General features: G+C 39.0%; 1 protein-coding gene across 8 annotated transcripts in view; it reads right to left on the bottom strand.

The window, feature by feature from the left end:
• The window catches only part of STAU2 (staufen double-stranded RNA binding protein 2), a 295,401-nt gene extending 283,527 nt beyond the window's left edge, over positions 1–11,874 (bottom strand). The window contains exons 1-3 of one of the 8 annotated variants that reach the window (XM_045561381.1): positions 10,854–11,068; positions 5,174–5,239; positions 2,318–2,372 (exon numbers count right to left, since the gene is read on the bottom strand). Coding sequence is in view for 3 of the 8 variants with exons in the window: in XM_045561383.1 (XP_045417339.1) it covers positions 5,174–5,191 (18 nt within the window). In the remaining 5 variants the exon portion in view is untranslated. Of the gene's footprint in view, positions 1–2,317; positions 2,373–5,173; positions 5,242–10,853; positions 11,069–11,569; positions 11,725–11,824 lie in introns of those variants that run through there. The other 7 variants (XM_045561383.1, XM_045561382.1, XM_045561380.1 and 4 more) reach the window with 7 other exon arrangements.
• Between the last annotated feature and the right edge of the window lie 8,735 nt (positions 11,875–20,609).

The raw sequence follows: 20,609 nt of genomic DNA, 5'->3' as shown, positions 1-20,609 counted from the left end.
CAGTAAACTGCCTCCAGGCTCTACTGTAAGCTGGTATAATTGAAGAGCTTTACTTCATTTGTTTCCGTTCTCTCAGGGACTACAGTCTGGTCCTGCTTGTCATCCAGTGTCTAAAAACCATTGTTTATATATAAGTTTTCAAGCTGAAGAAGGGTATATTTTTGCTGTATAATAAATTATCCCCAATTTAGCAGCTTAAAAAAAAAGAGCATTTATTTTTTTCACAAGTTTCTGAGGGTCAGCAATCAGGGAGCAGCTTAGATAGGTGGTTCTGGCTCAGGCTCTCTCATGAGGTTGCAGTCAACATGTCAGTGGACAGTATTCTAGAGCTGGAAGCTTGACTAGGGCAAGAAGATCTGCTTCCAAGAAGGCCCACGCACATACTGTCAGAGGCCTCAGTTCCTTGTTGGCTGTTGTCAGGAGGCCTCAATTTCTCACATGAGCCTCTCCATGGGGCTGTTCACAACGTGGCAGCTAACTTCTCTAGGAGTGAGCAATCCAACAGGTTGGGGGAGAAATGAGAGTTATGAGCAAGTGGGAGGCAGAACCCACAATGTGTTTTATAAATAACCTAACCTCAAAAATGATCCATCACTTCTGCCATGTTCTACTGGTCAAACAGACGAACCCAAATACAATGTGTGAGGAGATCACACAATGCAATAAATATCAGAATGCAGGGATCACTGGGGGCCATCTCAGAAGCTGGCTACACATAAAATAAACCTAGTTCCTGTTACATCAGCATAGGGGAAACTAAAAGTCCTTCTTATAGGTCTTACCTTCCTTATGTTTACTATTTTTCTTATCCCTTAACTGTAGACTGTACGTTATGGCTATAAGAGAGACAAGCAAATTGTATTTCATAGATCCTGCTCTTGGGAAAAGAAATAGTAACTAACAGTTCATAGCAACTTTTAAAAGGAAAGAATAGAGTTACTTGTGCCTACAGCAAGAAAGAGGAAAGCACTTAAAGCCAATCTAGGCTTGAGAAAGTGCCCAAGTGGTTCATTCCCCCAAATACTTTACTCAGTGACCTATCTAAATGTCTACCCTCTGCCCTCCTTGTCCACCAATACCTGGAGTCAGGCAGCAATAGCCAACAGCAACATTAATAGTAAAATTAATAGCAACAGCAGTAGTACCAAGACCAGTGCTAAGCATTTTGCCTTTGTTATCTCAATTACTCCTCACCACAAGCCTATGAGATAGACCTTTGTTTCCTGATAATCATACCTTGGCTTTCCACTATACAATATAATAACAACTTTATTCTTCTTACAACACCGGGCTCCTTCTTGCCCTGAAAGGTTCTCCTGCTCCTCTGGCACTGAAATTATCTTATCCTGTCTGTCCTCCCATTCCACTGCAGTCAGGCCTTAAAGCTTCCTCTTAGCTTCCATGTTCCCAAAATCTACTACCAAACTTCGTTAAAAGGAACCACCAGATCACTTAGACCTCTAGAAACTCCCTGACTGCTGGGCTCTCCCAATGCTACAACTGCCTAATACAGACTTTTCCAATCCCTAAGGATACACTGACCTGTCAAGTCTGCTTCATCAGCTAATGCTCCAAAACTGGCCCTATTTCAGCTGCTCATTTTAAAATATTATTTCACAGCACACGTGTCTTAATTTATATTTGCTGTAGCTTAATGTTAAAATGAGTTTCCTTTCCCTAGGGACATATAATTAATCATCAGGGAGAAAGGTCCAAAACATACCAAACTCCTACCTATTGTGGTACCCTGGAAACTAGTAGATGCCCATTATTTATTTGCTGAATAATGAATGAATGAAAAAATACAAAATAATGATTATTAATACTCAGAAAATTCTCGGGGGTATATATAATCCAAAGAATGTTATTTACAAATAAAAAGGGAACAATGACAATAGACACATATAAGCAATTTACAAAAAGCAAAACACAAAACAACAAATGTAAGCAAATCATGGAAATACAAACTAAAATGCCACTTTTTGTCAGACAGATTGGCAAAGATCAAAAATTTGTCAAGGAAGTAAGGAAACAGGCATTCTCATACATTTCTAGTAAATATAATTTTGTATTTTGGTCAACTCTTTGACCAGTATTTCCATTTCTAGTAATTATAAGAAAATAATTGGACAAATAGATGTATGGTAAATAAAATTTACTGTGGCATTACCTAGAATACAAAAATCTGTCCAACAATAAGGGCTTGGTTAAATAAGTTTTAGTACTTCTAAGCTAAAGATTATTAAACCACTTCAAAATATTAAATATTATATAATCCCAGTTTTAAAAAATAACATATATCCACATAAAAACATACCTGCATAGAAAAAAATCTAGAAGTATACACCCCAAAATGTTATCAGTGATTATCTCTGTAAAAGAATAGTGGAATTTTTTATGATTTTTTTCTTTTTGTTTACCTATGCCACCAAAATTTTTCTATAGTAAGCATGGGCTGCACATGGATAGTAACTCACTCTTAAAAGGCAAAAGCAAAAATGAGGATCACAATTTAAAGGTAGAAAAGTGCCATTATCATAACCAAACATGGAACACTATCATGTTCCATGATAATACTAATGTTAGACAGAGTTAATACCAAATAATTTAGTATTCAAAAGCCCAGTTTTTAATTAGTTTCAGGAACACATTTGGAAGAATCTGATATGAGTAAAAAAGTGTGTAATTCAGGCATTTTAAGAAAACAAAAGACCTCCCAAATAAAAATTTAGTACTAATCCTAGAGACAGTGTTAAAAATCACACAGTAAAAATCTCAACTGTTTCAAGCTGGAAAATGGCTTATCCCCTCTTCCTTGTTTTTAATATTTGTCTTGAGTGAGAACCCTCACTTTCATAAGAAAGCAGGCACCAGGAAAATAATAAAAGATAAAAATCACTCATAAGTTTAAGAATTCAACTTTACATTGAATAAAGTCTTTACCTCAGACTTGAACATTTTAGAGGATGAAACTTACAGTCAATAAGAAAAGGGGGTCCTTAAGTGATTCTAGAAATACATATCTGTTACAGGTTGAGCATCCCAAATCTGAAAATTCAAAATCCAAAATACTCCAAAATCCAAAACATTTTGAGCACCAACATGACACTCAAAGGAAATGCTCATTGGAGCATTTTGGATTTCAGATTTTTGGACTTGGGATGCTCAACCAGTATGCAAGTATTTCAAAATCTGAAAAAAATCCAAAATCTGAAACACTTCTGGTCCCAAGCATTTCTAAAAAGGGATACTCAACCTGTTTAAGCTAAGTATGTATATCCCCAGGCACTGCATACAATTTCTAGCCAAAGCTCAGCGAATTGCTTGTGGCCACGAAGAACACTGCCCAGGAATTGTTTTCAATGCCTGAATCAACATGACTTGCAACATAGCCAGTTAGTAAATCCTTATTAGAACTAACCCATAAACCGTAATTTTCAATGAAGTTGCCAGCATAAAACGAATGATCATTTCCATCTGTCTATGATAAAATATGAAACAAATTATTCTAATTGTACCCAGATGATTAATGGCACGTATCCAACAGAAAGTCATTTAGTGGCAACTTCACACCTACAACACACTTTGCAAGTTCAGTTTCAAAAAACATCACCAATGCTTCCGCTGGGATTTGATAGCAGCTATGAGACTACAGGAAGCACTAAGCACAGTACAGCCTTAAGATTCCTTTAATCTTATATTAGTAATGTCTTTGATGACAGCAAATTTTTTTGCCAGAGGAAAGTTGCAAAAAAGTTTCTTTTGTTACAAAAGGAAAGTACAGGAGAAAATCAAAGAACAACTCTGCATAAAAGAGATGTTATGGTTAACTGCATTTGTGTAACACAAGCATCATACACCAAAATTGACAACACAATTATGTGGCCACTGTTGAAAAGAATGGTGATCTCCTTGGCTTTGGTGACAACTCTAGTATCATTCATCTACTCAACCAGCAAATACATGAAAACTATTTACATTATTTATTGTAGGGCCTGGGGATATAAGAGTAAGCAAGCAAAGTCATTGTCTTCATTGAACATACCATCTAGCAAGGAAGACAGATGTTAAACAAATAATTACATATTTAGTTATAACTGCAAATGTCATGTCATTAAAGAAAAGAGCAGGGTGCTATGAGACCATATACTAGACCTAAAGTCAAGTGAGCCAAACACAGGGGAGGAGAGCAGTCTAGACACAGGTAATCTGTGCAAAATCCCTGCAGCTAGAACAACCTTGCCCAATCTAGGAACTGGAACAGTCCAGTATAACTGAAGCATTTAGACTGTTTCTTGGGCACACATTAAGTTTGAAATGTATAAAGACATTCAAGTCAAGAGATCAAGTTGGTAACTGTTATATGAGTTTGGAGCTCAGAAAAAGTCTAGCCCAGGTATAAACTTAGAAGTCACTGGCTTAGAGATGGTATGTGATGCACAGGAAATGGAGGAGATTTTCTTAGGCAAGGTGTGTGGGACTGTATCTTGGAGAGCAGGGGGGCGGTCAGGATTACTTTCACAAATTATATCATGAAAATTGAAACAAAGCTAAAAAATTACAGGAAAAAAGTTTAATTACTTCTCTCTTGATTTGCAATCAAAAGAAATAAAACAAAGTATTTTCTAACATTATAGTTGCAATGTTCTATGTGTTCAGAAAAGGTAAAATTAAATGTATAAAGTTCTTGGAGAAATGCCAAGAACCAAGAAAAATACTTCTCTCAGTAAGTCTAAGGTATTATATGCTACAGTTTATTTAGCAGAGCACTTCCTTCTAGCCCTTTTCAGTGCCCTAGAAAGGAACCTTTGTTAAACACACTGATATAACTACTTTAAGAGATCTGTCACTAGAAATGCTTTGAGTCTGCAAAACTGCCACCTACTGAAGCTGTATCATGATCATAAGCATTCTGAACACACCAACGAGTCCTGGAGGGATGTGACATCAAGAACAGACAAACTTGCTCTGCACACTAAGAAGATACCAACTTTCAGAATGATCACTGTAATCCTTAAACAACCTACCCTGCATAGTCTCCAATGATTATATAGTACGTAACTGCTCTAAAAAGCAATGGTCAGATTATGGTTATAGAAAAGCTGAGTTAAAATGTTTCACAATTCATAGCCAAAGCACCATGTAAGTATGAAATGTCTTAACACAAACTCACCTGATTTATTTGAAGCATGTTAAGACAATATTGACCAAACTGCTGTATCCCTCACGGCTCCAAAAACTGGAAAACGAAAATGAAGAAATAAAGTTCAACTTAGCTGATAACCTCAATGACTAGCATTTTAAACAGGCACTCTTGATCAAAATCAAATATACAATGTAACTGATCCAGATCAGCACAGAACTTTCTATGATGATGAAAATGTTCTGTACTTGTGTTGTCCCATCCAATAACTACTAGCCACACGTGGTTACTGAGCCCTTGAAATATGGCTAAAGCAACCAGAAAGTAAGTGTTTAATTTTCTTTTCTGTTAATTTAAATTTAAATAAGCACATGTAGCTAGTGACTACCATACTAGACAGTGCAGATCTAGACTGTTGAACGAAGTCCTTTCTGCTTCTAGAATTCTAAGACAATCCCAGCAAAACTGAAGCTGTTAAAAACAAATCTAAAAGTTTCAGATTAATAGTTAATGCATGCTTCCCTTTCTACAGTCATGTTTTAAACAGCTTTGTTCCCATCCTCTATATGATAAATTAATACTAAAGAAGATGCAAAATCCACAAGTATTCCCTTACATGGTTTGAAAAAGTACACGTAAGATTACCTTGCTGAATATTATCTTTTTGTCTGTTAGTCTATTATCATCAGCATAAAAATAGCATGCACATTAAAATTTCACATAAAATTTTCTTTAAAAAGTCACCATCGTGATACATCCCATTGCTACATTTGAATTTGCTTCCTTCTCAGTCTGACCCCCTCCCCTTGGTAGTATTTCTTTTCATGGGGTCCATCTCTTCTACACATTGTAAAAACAGATGCCAAAGAAGGGCAAAAGAAACAAAATTTAAAATAAATAAATCATAGGATCTTGTAATGAGAAAAGTTTATAAAAATATAAATTACATATAGACCTCTCCCCTCAAAAATTATCTACAAAGCAAAAACAGTCTTGATAAACAGCAAAAAGGCTACATCCAATAACTTGTATAGAAATTTTTATGCTGTAATATTTTAATATTGAACTTCCCCTCAGAAGCAAATTTAGATACACACACACACACACACACACACACACACACACAGACTCATACATTTGCCTACCATTTTTTCAAGATGGCAAACTATAATGAATTCAAAATGACTTTGAGAACTTTCAGTATTTTTCTTACAAGAGTGTCCTCGGCATCTGTATCAATTTTTCTTTTCTAATTATTTTCATATTTCCTAAGAGAATGGGATGTTGTGTAAAGAGCACAAGGCCTGGGTACTGGTGAATTTTAGTTAGTTTAAATTCTTCAGGAGATTGTCTTCCAAGCCTTGGTCAAATTACTTTGTATATATTTATGTTCTTTCTCTGTCTTCTGTTTCTTCAATCTTTAAAAAGTAAACTAAAGTCCTTGTGGTAGGCAGCCTATAACAAACAAAATACAGCAGAAATAATAAGATATCACTTCCAAGATTAGGTTATAAAAAGTCTTGGATGTCACCTTCTCTCACTCTTTCACTCGTTTGCTGTGAGAGAAGCCAGATGCTATTAATATTATATATCTCGAGCTGCTGTTTGGAGAGGCCCACATGGCAAAGAACTGAGGGAAACCTCTGGCCAATAGGCAGCAAAAATTGAGGTCTTCAGTCCAATAGCCCCAGGGAACTGAATCCAACAAGAGCCACATGAATAAGTTTGGAAGCAAATTTTCCACCAATAGAGCCTCCAGATGTAACTACAGCCTCAACTAATAGCTTAACTGCTACCTCATAAGTGACCTTGAGTCACAGGGACCCAGCTAAGCTGCACCCAGATTTCTAACCCACAGAAACTATAAGATAATAAATGTTTGTCGTCATAAGCCTTTAAATTCTGGAGCAATTCATTATGCAACAATAAATAAGATAATCCTGTGTGATTCTAAAATTCAGTACTCCTATGGTACTTTAAGTATTAATTATCATACTTGCATAGGAAAAAAAACACTCCTGTTCAACATGAGCAAAGAGTTACATCAGAACCTGAAAATGGTAAATTATAAAATTTAAACATTTACATTTTTTATTAAAAAGATGAGGTCATTAAAAATGTACAGTATTAGTCAAACAGTGTTAAACTACACTAGCTATAACTAAAAATACAAACCCAACCAGTTGGAAAGTAAACTGTGAATAATCACTAAAAGCATCTCAGTGATTTAGTATCCCTTACCTCCTAGAATTTAGCATTATTTATCAAGCACTCACCAACTTTGAGAAGCAACATTTTGTTTTTATTTAGGATAAACCTCTAAAAGTTACAAATGCTTATCTACAGACCTGTATGCATTTCTTCAGTATTAGAGTTTGGTAATACTGGTGGCTGATCCCAAGATGTAAGCACAGTAAGATACTGAGGTACATTTTTTAAAGTTCTAATCTGATATACAAGAGGTATTTCATGACATAACACAAACAAAAAAAATACTTATTCACTTAAACTTGAACATACAATTTTAAATATGGTGTCTTTCCTTTACAATTATACTATAAAGAGCTGTATAAATTAAAACACCCAATGGTAGTATATTTATAACAGTACTGTGAGGTAACTAGCTAATATTCTGAAAATTTTACTTTTTTATAAAAACAAGTGATATCATATTTACATCAATTTAAAAATTATAATTTGCAACTATACCATGGACAATTCAGAATGCCCACAGTGGCACGTCTTTAAGGTTTCATTTCCTCTTTAAAGACATGCCTCGTCTACTGTCCCATATTTTAAACAAATTGATAAAATATCAGGACGTATCGATAAAATGCAGAGCAGTTTTATACTACACATGGTCCCACAAAATCCACCTCCTCCATCAAAAAATTTACAGCTATGGTCCATTCCAATTATATCTAAGTATTTTTAGAGATACCTATTCACATGTCCCAAAAAACGATCCTACAGTGATCCAGATGGAGTTCTAGATTCCACACTAGTAAATGAAAACAGGAAGGGCAGTTAACACAGAGAGGGCACTACAAACTGGGGAAGGCATGATGCCCATGAAGAACTAATGGTCCAACCTACACCTGCAACATACCGTTGATATAATCTCCACTTTTATTTTGCCCATCTGATAAATTAAAAACTGTACAAAATCTATATAATCCTCAGTGATTAAATATTGCTTCATAAGATGGCACTGTTATTAAATTAATATCTATAAATTTTTTCTATCAGCACCCATCCCACAATTGATAGACAATTCTCACTTAAATGTCTTGAGAATATGAAAAGCAAAAACATTTACTATCCCCATTCTTAGACTGCAAACTATTATAAAACTAAGTATCAATTCAAAGCTTCGTAGTCTAAAAAACTCATGTCCTTTCAAAAGCTTTTAAAAATGTTTTTCATTTTAATTTTTAAAGTATCAAAAAGAACTGATCTTATTATAGAAAATAAAACAATTTAATATAAATTTTAATATCTTCTAAGAGCCTATGAAAGATTCTAAGTACATAGAAAAAAGTCTTATTTCACAAAACTATTCTGGTGGAAAACCACATGCCACAGGCCAAGAAAAAAAGGAAACTAACATCTATCAGATACCAATTTTATATGCCAGGTACCATATTTTGCCATTTTTACATTAACTCATTTAATCCTCATCACCTCGGGATGTAGGTATTAGCCTCATTTTTCTAGAGGTTGGGTTAATTGCCCATAGTCATACTACTAGGATTAAAACCCAGTTCATTCTGGCTCAAAGTCCTCTTCTCTTCACTACACACAAAATAATAAAAGATTTGCCTTCTTAAATCTCCTGTAACAAAGTCAAGGGCTTGACTTCTAGGACAACATGTCAATGCTCTTATATAGAACTTTGGGGGTTATTCAAAATTAAATAATGATACATCCATAAATGAAAATTATTATGGATTATAGACACTCATCTAATATTTTCTTGAGTACCAAAACAGACTTATATATCTGTGAGTAATCACACTGTGCATGTCTCAAACTCTAAAGTCTAATAGTAACAGAATTCAATTTTGCAATATCTAAATTTTTCCCTCTCTTTATCATGATCTGTACACATAAACGATCACATATGTAGCACCCAAAGTGTGTACAAGAAAAGGAGATACAAATGATAGGAGTAAAGAGAAGGGTAGATACAAAGAAAAAAAAAACTCAATGTTTTGGCCAACTATATCTTCTATAACCTAAACAGGAAAACCACTCAGTCTCACTTTCTGTATTGTTCACATATTTAAAAGTTTAATGACTTTCTTACATATTTCTTATATTGTTATTCTTTGTTGAAAAGCAAGCCACTCTTCCTTAGAACTTCATTGCAGACAAGCCAAGGAAGCTAAAATGTAAAATTTACATGGTTTCCCATGCTAAGTATAAGGACCATATATGTATGTAAGGGTATGTATCTTAGCCCTCAACAGTCCAGTAAAAAAATACTTGGTGTCTATGAGAGACAGCAAATGATAAATGGATAAAATGGTAACAGGTGAATGTAAGTAAAGGTTACAAGGATATTCCTTGTACTATTCTTATTCTTGCAACTTTTCTGTAAGCTTGAAATTATTTCCAAATAAAAAGTTAAAACTTAAAAACTACATGGCATTCTACTTGAAATTAACAATACATACTTGGATTATACAGTAACATTTTTACAAATACAAAACACCGGTTTTCAAGGAAGAATGCAGTGATCTGTGAGGAAGTATGCACCATATCCTACCAATATCCATCACTTAGGAGTAAATTTCAAACTACACTGCCATGTAATGAAATGTGGTAATGGTGAGTGACCAGCTGAAACCATAGCAGGAAACACACACACACATACACACACGCACACACCCAACATAGTTTGGCATAACTGCCTCACAAATCTAATACAAGCCTGATGCAAAATGCAGCAAATCTACAATTCAAGTGATACATGATATCTCTGGTTTGCAGTAAAATACTGACAAACTGAACAATGAAAAACTTGCCATATTATAAAACAAGATGGAGAGCAAGTCTTGGTTTTGATAGCTTTATTAAGTAAGATTTTTCCACTGGAACTCAATTCACAACAGTACATTTGAATCATCTTTAAAAAGCACGGACTGGGAAGAAATATCCTTCTGGAGAAATGTTTCAATCTTTTCTCCTACAAGGTTCCTATTATCCTGCCTGCCCGTCACAATTTTGATTTCAAGCGTTCATCATGCTTTCCTAAAACAGAAGGATACATCAGCAGCCACGTAATGCTCAGCAAAAGTTCACCAAAATTGTACAAATACTAAATAATAAAGGTTTTCAGTTAACAGTGAAATACTTTCACGGGATCATCTCTATCCTTTCTGCAGGATCCATCCACTTTAAAATCCTTTAGTAAATTCCCGGGTCTACCCTTAACTGGATGGTCCTCCTCTACCCAAGTAGTTCTTAACCCTTTGGGGGGACGGGGTGGCATCACGGCAAATATGGACCCCTTCCAAAGAAAATTATTCACAAATGCAAAATCCTGCACGTATTTCCGGGGACTTCCAGAACCCCACGGCCATTATCCCCGCCCCCTCTCTAAGAATCCCAGCTTTGCGTTCTCCTCAATTGCCTCTGCGGAACACCCCCCCGCCCGCCGCCGTCCCCGGCTTGGCCCTGGAGAGACGGGAGTCCCTGCACTCACACGGTGGATTCTGTCACCGAGCTTTGTCTCTTCGCCCAGCTCCCTTCACCCCGGCAAGGTCACTACTGCCAGCTACCCCTTTAAGCCGAGCCATCACCGTAGTAGTTCGTAGGAGCCACAGCAGAACTTGCCTGTCATAGGATATATTTCGTCCCTTCGGCCCCACCTACCTTCCCCATTTCGGCGAGTTACGTCGTCACCACTTACCCATTATACAGAAATAGCCGCCGCCGCCGCCCCCGGCGCCCCAGGCCCGCTCCCCGCGGACCCTCCCGCGCCCGCCCCCACCCCGCCGCCGCCCTCGCCGTCCGCTCTTCCGGCCGTTCCCACCCCGGCCCCACGACCCCCCACCTTCCTGCGCCCTCCCGGGGTTCCAGCCTCCCCCACGTCAGCACCCCCGTGGGGGCCGGCCTCCTCGCCTTCCTCCCGGCCCCTCCCCTCAGAACACCTGTGTCGTCCCACCCCCCACACACACGCCCCCCGGTTCCGTCGCCTCCTCCCCGGCCGCCCTGCCCCCCAGCCTGGCCTCCCCTCCCCCGCTCCGCCCCGAGGGAGCCTGAGGAGGAGGACGGCGCGGGGGAGGGGAGGCCGCAGAGGGGCCGCTCTTCTCGGGGTTCGCGGCGCCGCGGACCCGCAGGGCCCCCGGCGTCCTCTGCCTCCTCCGCCGGCGGGGCGGAAGTCGGGGCCTCCTGGGTGCCCCCGACGAGGGTAATTACCTTCTTGCCAGGGACACTTTGCAGACGGCTCCGACATTGGCAAACACTACAGAGAACTGACCCCGCTCGGCCGCCGCCGCCGCCGGCTTCCACCCCTCGGGCTCCCCGCCCCCGCCTCCGCCTCCGCCCGCCTCCGCCCGCCTCCCCTGCGCTCCCGCCGCGCCCTCCCGGGCTCGCGCCGCGCGCCCCCGCCTGCGCAGCCCCTCCCGCGCCCCAGCACGCCGGGCCCGCGCGCGCGCCCGGCCCCGGCCCTACCTCCACTCCGCCTCCCGCCGGCCCGCGGCCGAGCGCGGCCATTGTTCGCGACGCCGCTCCCGCCCCCTGGCGGCCGCCCGGCCCCCCGCAGCAGCAGACACTGCGGGGTGGCGCCGGCGGCCGTGGCCGGGGGCGAGGGCCGTTCCCGGGGGCCTTGGGAACGAGGGCGAGCGAGTGCGCGGGGAGCGCGCCCAGTCCGCAGTCTCCTCGTCCCTGGCGCGGCTCCCCGCCCCCTCGGATGCAAAGGGAGGGCCTGGAGCAGCCGCTTCCACACCTGCCCGCGGCAACTTCCCCCCCCCCCCGGCCGCCCAACTGACCCTCTCTCTGCTCTTTCTAGACGCCGGCCCGTGTCCCGATTCCCTGCTTGTACCTGCCCCGGGCTCTCTGGCTGCCGCCCTCTGCCGTGCTGGGGACGCGCGACCATCCCGCGTCTGCTCTGGCCGCCGCTGTGCGACGCAGTTTAGCGGATCCTGCACCTTTCCAGACTGGGGGGAGGAGGTTACTTCACTGTCTCGCCCAGAAAACCACTAATGATCCGTGATCACCTGCTCTCCAAGATAGGTGGCATGACCAAACATCCTCGACCAAAAAAAACTATTTGGTCACATGAAAAAGAAATCCCTGGAGCTACAAATGAGGATCATCTTAAAACAATGGCCTAGATCCTAGATTTTTAAGGCAAGAGTGCCAGAAAACTCAAATTATTTCTTGATTCGCCCCGGTTTTGATGTGGATTTTTTTTTTTTTTTTTTTTTTTTTTTTGAGACAGAGTCTCACTCTGTTCCCCCGGCTAGAGTGCCGTGGCGTCAGCCTAGCTCACAGCAACCTCAAACTCCTGGGCTCAGGTGATCCTTCTGCCTCAGCCTCCCGAGTAGCTGGGACTACAGGCATGTGCCACCATGCCCGGCTAATTTTTTTGTATATATTTTAGTTGTTTGGCTAATTTCTTTCTATTTTTAGTAGAGACGGAGTCTCGCTCTTGCTCAGGCTCGTCTCGAACTCCTGAGCTCAAAGGATCCGCCTGCCTCGGCCTCCCAGAGTGCTAGGATTACAGGTGTGAGCCACGGCGCCCGGCCTTGATGTGGATTATTATGTCTAGATAACTTCAACCCAGTTAAGCCCAATGAAACTCAACACTTCATTTAGTAAATGGCACCAAAAATAATCTGATGATAAAAGAAATCTAGAAATAGAACTAGTAGTGTGTTTTCACATACTTACCCATTTGCATTATTATTCTTAGAGTTCCTTCCCAGTATCGCTCCTCTGCCTGAGAAATGTCTACCAGGCCTCTGATTTCAGTCATCTTTTAAAACCAGTAGTTCTGTCTACAACTGCGGAGACAGTGTAGTGTTGTGGTTAAGAACTAGAGCGCAGAATGACATAACCAGGGCTGGAGACCTCAGGCAAGTGACTTACCCTGTGCATCAGTTTATTCTTTTGTTCAAGAGGAGGCTGAGTGTGATGGTTTATGTTTAAATGTGATAATATATATAAAGCCCCTTAAATACGGCCTGGCGTGTGGTAGTTCTCATATGGTACGATATTAACTACTGCTAAAGTTTCCTCCCAGAACTCTCCTATGCTCCTTTCCGTCTTTTCACCCCGGCCAGTTCCCTCAAACTTAACATGTTGCATCCTCCCTACACCACTACTTGATTAATCTACACCACTACTTGATTAATAATGACTTCTAGCTGCTGAAGCCTAGCACCTAGTGACATTCAAATAGTCACGCATTGCCTAACAACAGGGATACTTTCGGAGAAATGTCATTTAGGCGATTTCATCTTTGTGTGAACATCATAAACCTAAATGGTCTAGCCTACTACACACCTAGGCTATATGCCATGGCCTATTGATTCTAGGCTACAAACCTGCACGGCACATTACTGTACAGAATACTGTAGGCAATTAAAACACAATGAGAAGTATTTGCATATCTTAACTTATCTAAACATAGAAAAGGTACAGTAAAAATGTGGTATTATACTCTTATGAGACCACAGTCATGTCATATATGCAGTCCGTCACTGAAATGTCATGTGGTGCATGACTGCACTTGTTGAATGTTTTGAATGAGTACATGCCCTTCACACCAGCCGTAACCATGGACAAGCCTCCCACCTCCGTGCCTTTCCATTGTCCATTTCCTCCCCTGCAGTCTACCCTCCCCTCACCTGGTGAACAAATCACCCTTCAAGCCATTCAAAAATCGCCTCCTGTGACTCCTCTGAGCAGGCCAGTGCTCTTCTCTTGTTGCTCTCTTCTCTGATAATGTAGGTATGCTAGAATTGTTTGTTTCCTAGCCTGTCTGCACTGAACAGTGCATTGTTGAAGGGCAGGCTTTGTGTCTCATTTATCCCTGTAGTCTCAGCATCCAACAGCAAATGGGGGGACAGTAAATTCTTTTGGAAATGACTCTGAAGTGATCAGAATTCCATTGCCTTTGATTCAGATCACTCAAGTTAATTGAAAACTTTATCTCTGCTGTAACTTTTTCTTATAACTGATTTTAAGTCATTGGTAAACCCCAAATAGAATGATTTTTTTAAAGTCATGATTATCAGAGAGATTTGTTTTTAACTTAAATTGCCACTTTCCATTGCTCGATGTATATGGCATCAGTACATAAAATCATCTGAGTGACATAGAAATCCACACATAAATCTATGATTGCCTTAGGATTTACTTTAAATAAAATATTTTATAGGAGTTGAAAATAGTGGATATTTACAGAGCAGTAAGCCTATTGGCAGCTGATTAAAACAAAGCAACTAATGAGTCTTTACTAGGTACCATTGCAGTCAAATATTCAATCATCAAAAAAAAGATAATGTTTTCAGATTCATTGTGATCAGGTTTGAGCAGTTTGAATGAGAAAGATCCCGGAATCACAAACTACAGTTTCTCTTCTATCTATGTCCTCTCCTTCTTTATATTATAATGTCCTTTTCTTGACATCTATTTTCCTGTACAATTCATCTAGCCCCCAGTACCCACCATATACATTACCTTCCTTTATTGCTTATATCTGAACATATTTTTATCACTATACACTTTGTGTTGCTTCCACCATACCTTAAGCTCCTTAAAGGCAAGAACAATGACTTCCTTATGGAACTTACAGAAAAAAATTATTTATGAATAAATAAATGCATGAAATAAACACTTTTAAATACTATACTTTCCTCTATTAGAACACTATTCCATTTGGACTGAAATTTTCACCAAATGAAAAAAAAATAGAATACTATTCTGAAAAAATTCAATATATTTATGTGTTCACTAATAAATTGTTTGCTTGGAACTTAGTATTTTTTTTCATAATATTGATGTCCAAATAGTTGTTAGGGTATCTGCCACCTAAAACACTGTACTAAAAAACAGTAGGAATAAATTACGTTACAAATGTAATAATTAAGAATAAGGAAACAGGCTGGGTGCGGTGGCTCACACCTGTAATCCTAGCACTCTGGGAGGCTGAGGCAGGTGGATCATTTCAGCTCAGGAGTTCGAGACCAGCCTGAACAAGAGCGAGACCCTGTCTCTACTAACAATAGAAAGAAATTATATGGACAACTAAAAATACATATAGAAAAAATTAGCCGGGCATGGTGGCACATGCCTGTAGTCCCAGCTACTCGGGAGGCTGAAGCAGGAGGATCGCTTGAGCCCAGGAGTTTGAGGTTGCTGTGAGCTAGGCTGATGCCACGGCACTCTAGCCTGGGCAACAGAGTGAGACTCTGTCTCAAAAAAAAAAAAAAAAAGAATGAGGAAACAAACAGATATATGAAAAAATGCTCAACATCACTAATCATCAGGGAAATACAAATCAAAACCACGATATCATCTTACCCCAGTTAAAATGGCTATTATCAAAAAGCCAAAAAATAACAAATTCTGGCAAGGATTCAGAGAAAAGGGAACTCTCATATACCCTAGGTGGGAATGTAAATTATTATAGGATAGCATCATGGAAAACAGAATGGAGAGTTCTCAAAAAACTAAAAATAGAACTAACATATGATCCAACAACCTCTCTACTGGGTTATTTTTGCAAAGGAAAAGAAATCAGTACATCAGAGGGATACTTGCACCCCCATATTTATTGCAGCACCATTCACAATAGCCAACAAATGAAATCAACCTGAGTATCCATCAGTGGATGAATGGATAAAGAAAATGTGGCATATACACACAGTTGAATCCTAGTTAGCCATACAAAAGAATGAAATCCTGTCATTTGTAGCGTCATGGATAGAACTAGAAGTCATTACATTAAGAGAAATAAGCCAGGCACAGAAAGTACAAATATTTCATGTTCTCATTCATATGTTGGAGCTAAAAATGTTGGTTTTGTGAAGGTAGAGAGTAAAATAATAGTGCCCAGAGGCTGGGAAGGCAGGAATGCAGGGGGCAGAAAGGTTGGTTAGTGGATGCAAACATACAGTTTGAAAGAAGGAATTAGTTCTAGTGTTTGAAAGCACAGTAGGGTGACTACAGTTAACAATAATTTATTCTATATTTGAAAATAGCTAGAAGAGAAGATTTGAAATGTTCACAAAACAAAGAAATGATAAATGTTTGGGGTGATGGACACCCTAAATACCCTGATTGATCATTACACGTTATATGTATGTATCAAAATACCACATGTACTCCATAAATATGTATAATTATGTATCAATTTTTAAAAAGAAAGAAAACTTTCAGCAAACAAAAAATAAGGAAACAAAAATGTACTTAATGAATTATGGAAAGGTTCTTTTAAGTCTTATGGGACAGTGTTCTATAAATTTTTTTGATAAAAATAATTTGCTTATATCAACTTTTCTTTTTCCTTTGTTGCTATCATCTTGTCTTTCAATTTTTTACTTGAGGATATCTACACTTTCCATCATGCCAGAAATTCAATCGTCAGCCACAGTCTTAGTATTTTGATTCTAATTTACTTGTTAAATTTGGAATCGCATTGTTTAAGTCTCAGTTTCATTCTTACTTAGTTAAAATACAAGATGAGATAGGTTTGCAATCTGTCCTTTCATCTCAATCTGTGTTACCATCTTCAAATTGAGTTTTTTATAGAATGTATACTTATATTACATTTGTCTATAGTGCAAAGTGCTCATAGAAAGTATTTTTCTGTTCCATGGGTTATTTTTCTTCTAACTTAGGTTCTTTGTCTTTTGAGTGAAGTGTTCTATTTGTTTATTTTGGTGTAACAACTGGCATCACTTTAATGTAATTTATTTTTATTTTGTACATATTTAATCTGGGAAACTGTACCCAGATCTTCTATTACTATTTTTTCTTTTTTCCTAAGCCTCCCTAAGAAGAGACCAGGTCTTCTATTAGCTTAGCTTTGCCCAGTAGAGCTTCCAGAGAAAATAAAATTTTATTTTATTATTTTTTTAGGGATGGGAAAGCCTAGAATCTGGCTTTATTCCACCTTCTTTATCTTAAATTTGTGATACTTTTTTTGGACCATATGTATATGGTCCAAAGAAAAGTGTGTATGTGTATACATACATAAAACAAAGCTTAGAAATGTGCCTTCTTTGTAATCATTTAAATTTCCTTGCAGCGGAAATAAATTTATGACATCTCTGCATGCTGGGGAAGGAAAAGGAGGGCCTCAGGGAAGAAGGGAAGTGTGTCAAGTTCAACACTTTCTTCAAACACTTTTTAATTGTGACTATTCTGACAGGCATCATCTCAGCAATCACCTCTTCATCTTTCCTTTCCTATTGACCCCTTTTTCAAAAAACTTCATTATTAACTTTATAAAACATTCTTTCTCCCTTCCCATTTATAAAGGAAGAAAAAAAAAAACCTAAAAACTCCAGAGAAGGAGTTAAGCTATTTAAATTCTTAAATTTAAATACCAAACTAGGATTACATTTAAATTTGATAACTCAAAAGATGCAACATACACATTTTATAGAACACACACACAAACCATTAGAGCTAATAAGTGAGCTCAGGAAGCTTACAAGATATAAGATCAATACAAGTTGAGCATCCTTAATCTGAAAATCCAAAATCCAAAATACTCCAAAATCCAAAATGCTCCAAAATCTGAAATTTTTTGAGCACCAACATGACACTCAAAGGAAATGCCCATTGGAGCATTTCAGATTTCAGATTTTGGATTTTGGATTTCATATTTTTGGATTAGCGATGCTCAACTGGTTAAGTACATATATGCAAATATTTCAAAATCTGAAAAAAATTCAAAATCCGTAACACTTCTGATCTCAAGCATTTCATATAGGAGATACTCAACCTCTATATAAAAATCAATTTATGTATACTAGCAATAAACAATATGATATGATTAAGAAAATAATTTCACTTAAAACAGTATCAAAGGCTGGGCGTGGTGGCTCACGCCTGTAATCCTAGCACTTTGGAGGCGGAGGCGGGAGGATTGCTTGAGGTCAGGAGTTCGAAACCAGCTTGAGCAAGAGCAAGACCCCGTCTCTACTAAAAAATAGAAAGAAATTAACTGGACAACTGAAAATATATATAGAAAAAATTAGCCGGGAATGGTGGCGTGTGCCTGTAGTCCCAGCTACTCGGGAGGCTGAGGCAGAAGGATCGCTTGAGCCCAGGAGTTTGAGGTTCCTGTGAGCTAGGCTGACGCCACAGCACTCTAGTCAGGGTGACAGAGCAGGACCCTGTCTCAAAAAAAAAAAAAATAGCATCCAAAAGAATAAAATATTTATTAATAAATTTGACAAAGGAAGTGTAAGACTTACTTACTGAAAGTCATAAAACGTTGTTCAAAGAAATTAAGAACTAAATAAATGGAAAGACATCCCATGTTCAGAATTGGAGGACTTAATATTGTTAAAATGGTAATACTCCCCACATTGATCTGTAGATTCAACATAATTCCTATTAAAATCCCAGCTGGCCTCTTTGCAGGAATTGACAAACTGATCTAAAATTCACATGGAAATTCAAGGAACACCAAATAGCCAAAACAAGCTTGAAAAAAAAAGAAGAAAGTGGAAGGACAAACATTTCATGATGTCAAAACTTACTACAAAACTACAGTATTGGCTGGGCATAGTAGCTAATACCTGTAATCCTAGTACTTTGGGAGGCCAACGTGGGCAGATCACTTGAGACCAGGAGTTCCAGACCAGCTTGGGCAACATAGCAAGACCCTGTCTCTATAAAAAGTAGAAAAATTAGTCAGGCATAGTGGTGTGTGTCTGTAGTCTCAGTTACTTGAGAAACTGAAGCAGGAAGATCACTTGAGCCCAGGAGTTGGAGGGTGCAGAGAGATATGCTGATGCCTCTGCACTCTAGTCTGGGCAATGGAATAAGATCCTGTCTCAAAAACAAAAACAAAACCTAACAAAAAAGCAAAAAAAAAAAAAAAAAAAAAAACCAAAAAACTATAGTGTCAAAATAGTATGTTACTATCAAAAGGAGACATATAGGTCAACAGAATAGAATAGAATTCAGAGTCCAGAAATAAACCCATACATCTATGGTCAATTGATTTTTGACCAAGGTGCCAAGACTATTCAGTGGGGAAAGAATAGTTTCTCCAGCAAATGGTGTTGGGACCATTTGAATATCCACACACAAGAGAATGAACTTGGATACCTACCTCACACCATATACAAAAATTAATTCAAAAAGAATCAAGGCCCAAATGTAAAACTATTATATAAAACTCTCAGAAGAAAACATAGGTGTAAATCTTTGTGACCTTGCATTAGGCAACTATTTCTTAAATATGACACCAAATGCAGAAGCAGAAAAAAGAAAAAATAGATAAGTTGGACTCCATCAAAATTAAAAACCTTGTGCATCAAAGGAAAATATTAAGAAAGTTAAGTCAAGTACAATTATGTGTGCCTATAGTCCCAGCTACTCAGGAGGCTGAGACAGGAGAATTTTTTGAGCCCAAGAGTTCGAGGCTGTAATGTGATATGATCACACAGGTGAATAGCCACTGCTGTCCAGCCTAAGCAACAGAGACCCTGTGTCTTTTTTTTTTTTTTTTTTTTTGAGACAGAGTCTCACTCTGTTGCCCAGGCTAGAGTGAGTGCCGTGGCGTCAGCCTAACTCAGCAACCTCAAACTCCTGGGTTCAAGTGATCCTTCTGCCTCAGCCTCCCGAGTAGCTGGGACTACAGGCATGCGCCACCATGCCCGGCTAATTTTTTCTATATATATTTTTAGCTGCCCATATAATTTCTTTCTATTTTTAGTAGAGATGGGGTCTCACTCTTGCTCAGGCTGGTCTCGAACTCCTAACCTTGAGCGATCCTCCCACTTCAGCCTCCTAGAGTGCTAGGATTACAGACATGAGCCCCCACGCCCGCCAACCCTGTCTCTTAATAAAAAAAAAAGAAAGAAAGAAAGTGAAAAGACAGCCCACAAAATGGGAGACAATATTTGCATATCATATCTGATAGGGGTCTAGTATCCAGAATATATAAAGAACTCTTACAACTCAACAACAAAATGACAAAAGACCCAATTAAATAAAACATGGGGAAGTGGGGAGTGACTGCTAATGGATAATGTCTTAGTCCATTCTGTGCTACTATAACTGAATAACTGAAGTTGGATAATTTATAAAAAACAGAGATTTATTTCCTACAGTTCTGGAAGCTGGAAAGTCCAAGGTTGAGGGACCTGCATCTGGTGAGGGCCTTCTTGCTGTCATCCCATGGCAGAAGGCAGAAGGGCAAGGGATCATGAGAGAGAGAAAGAGGGAGAGAGAGGAGAGGAGACCAAATTCATCCTTTTATCAG

The sequence above is a fragment of the Lemur catta genome, chromosome 9 (genome assembly GCF_020740605.2).
Source record: "Lemur catta isolate mLemCat1 chromosome 9, mLemCat1.pri, whole genome shotgun sequence".
Lineage (NCBI taxonomy): Eukaryota > Metazoa > Chordata > Mammalia > Primates > Lemuridae > Lemur > Lemur catta.
The sequence above is the reverse complement of the archived record's forward strand: the minus strand, read 5'-3'. Positions and strand labels throughout refer to the sequence as shown.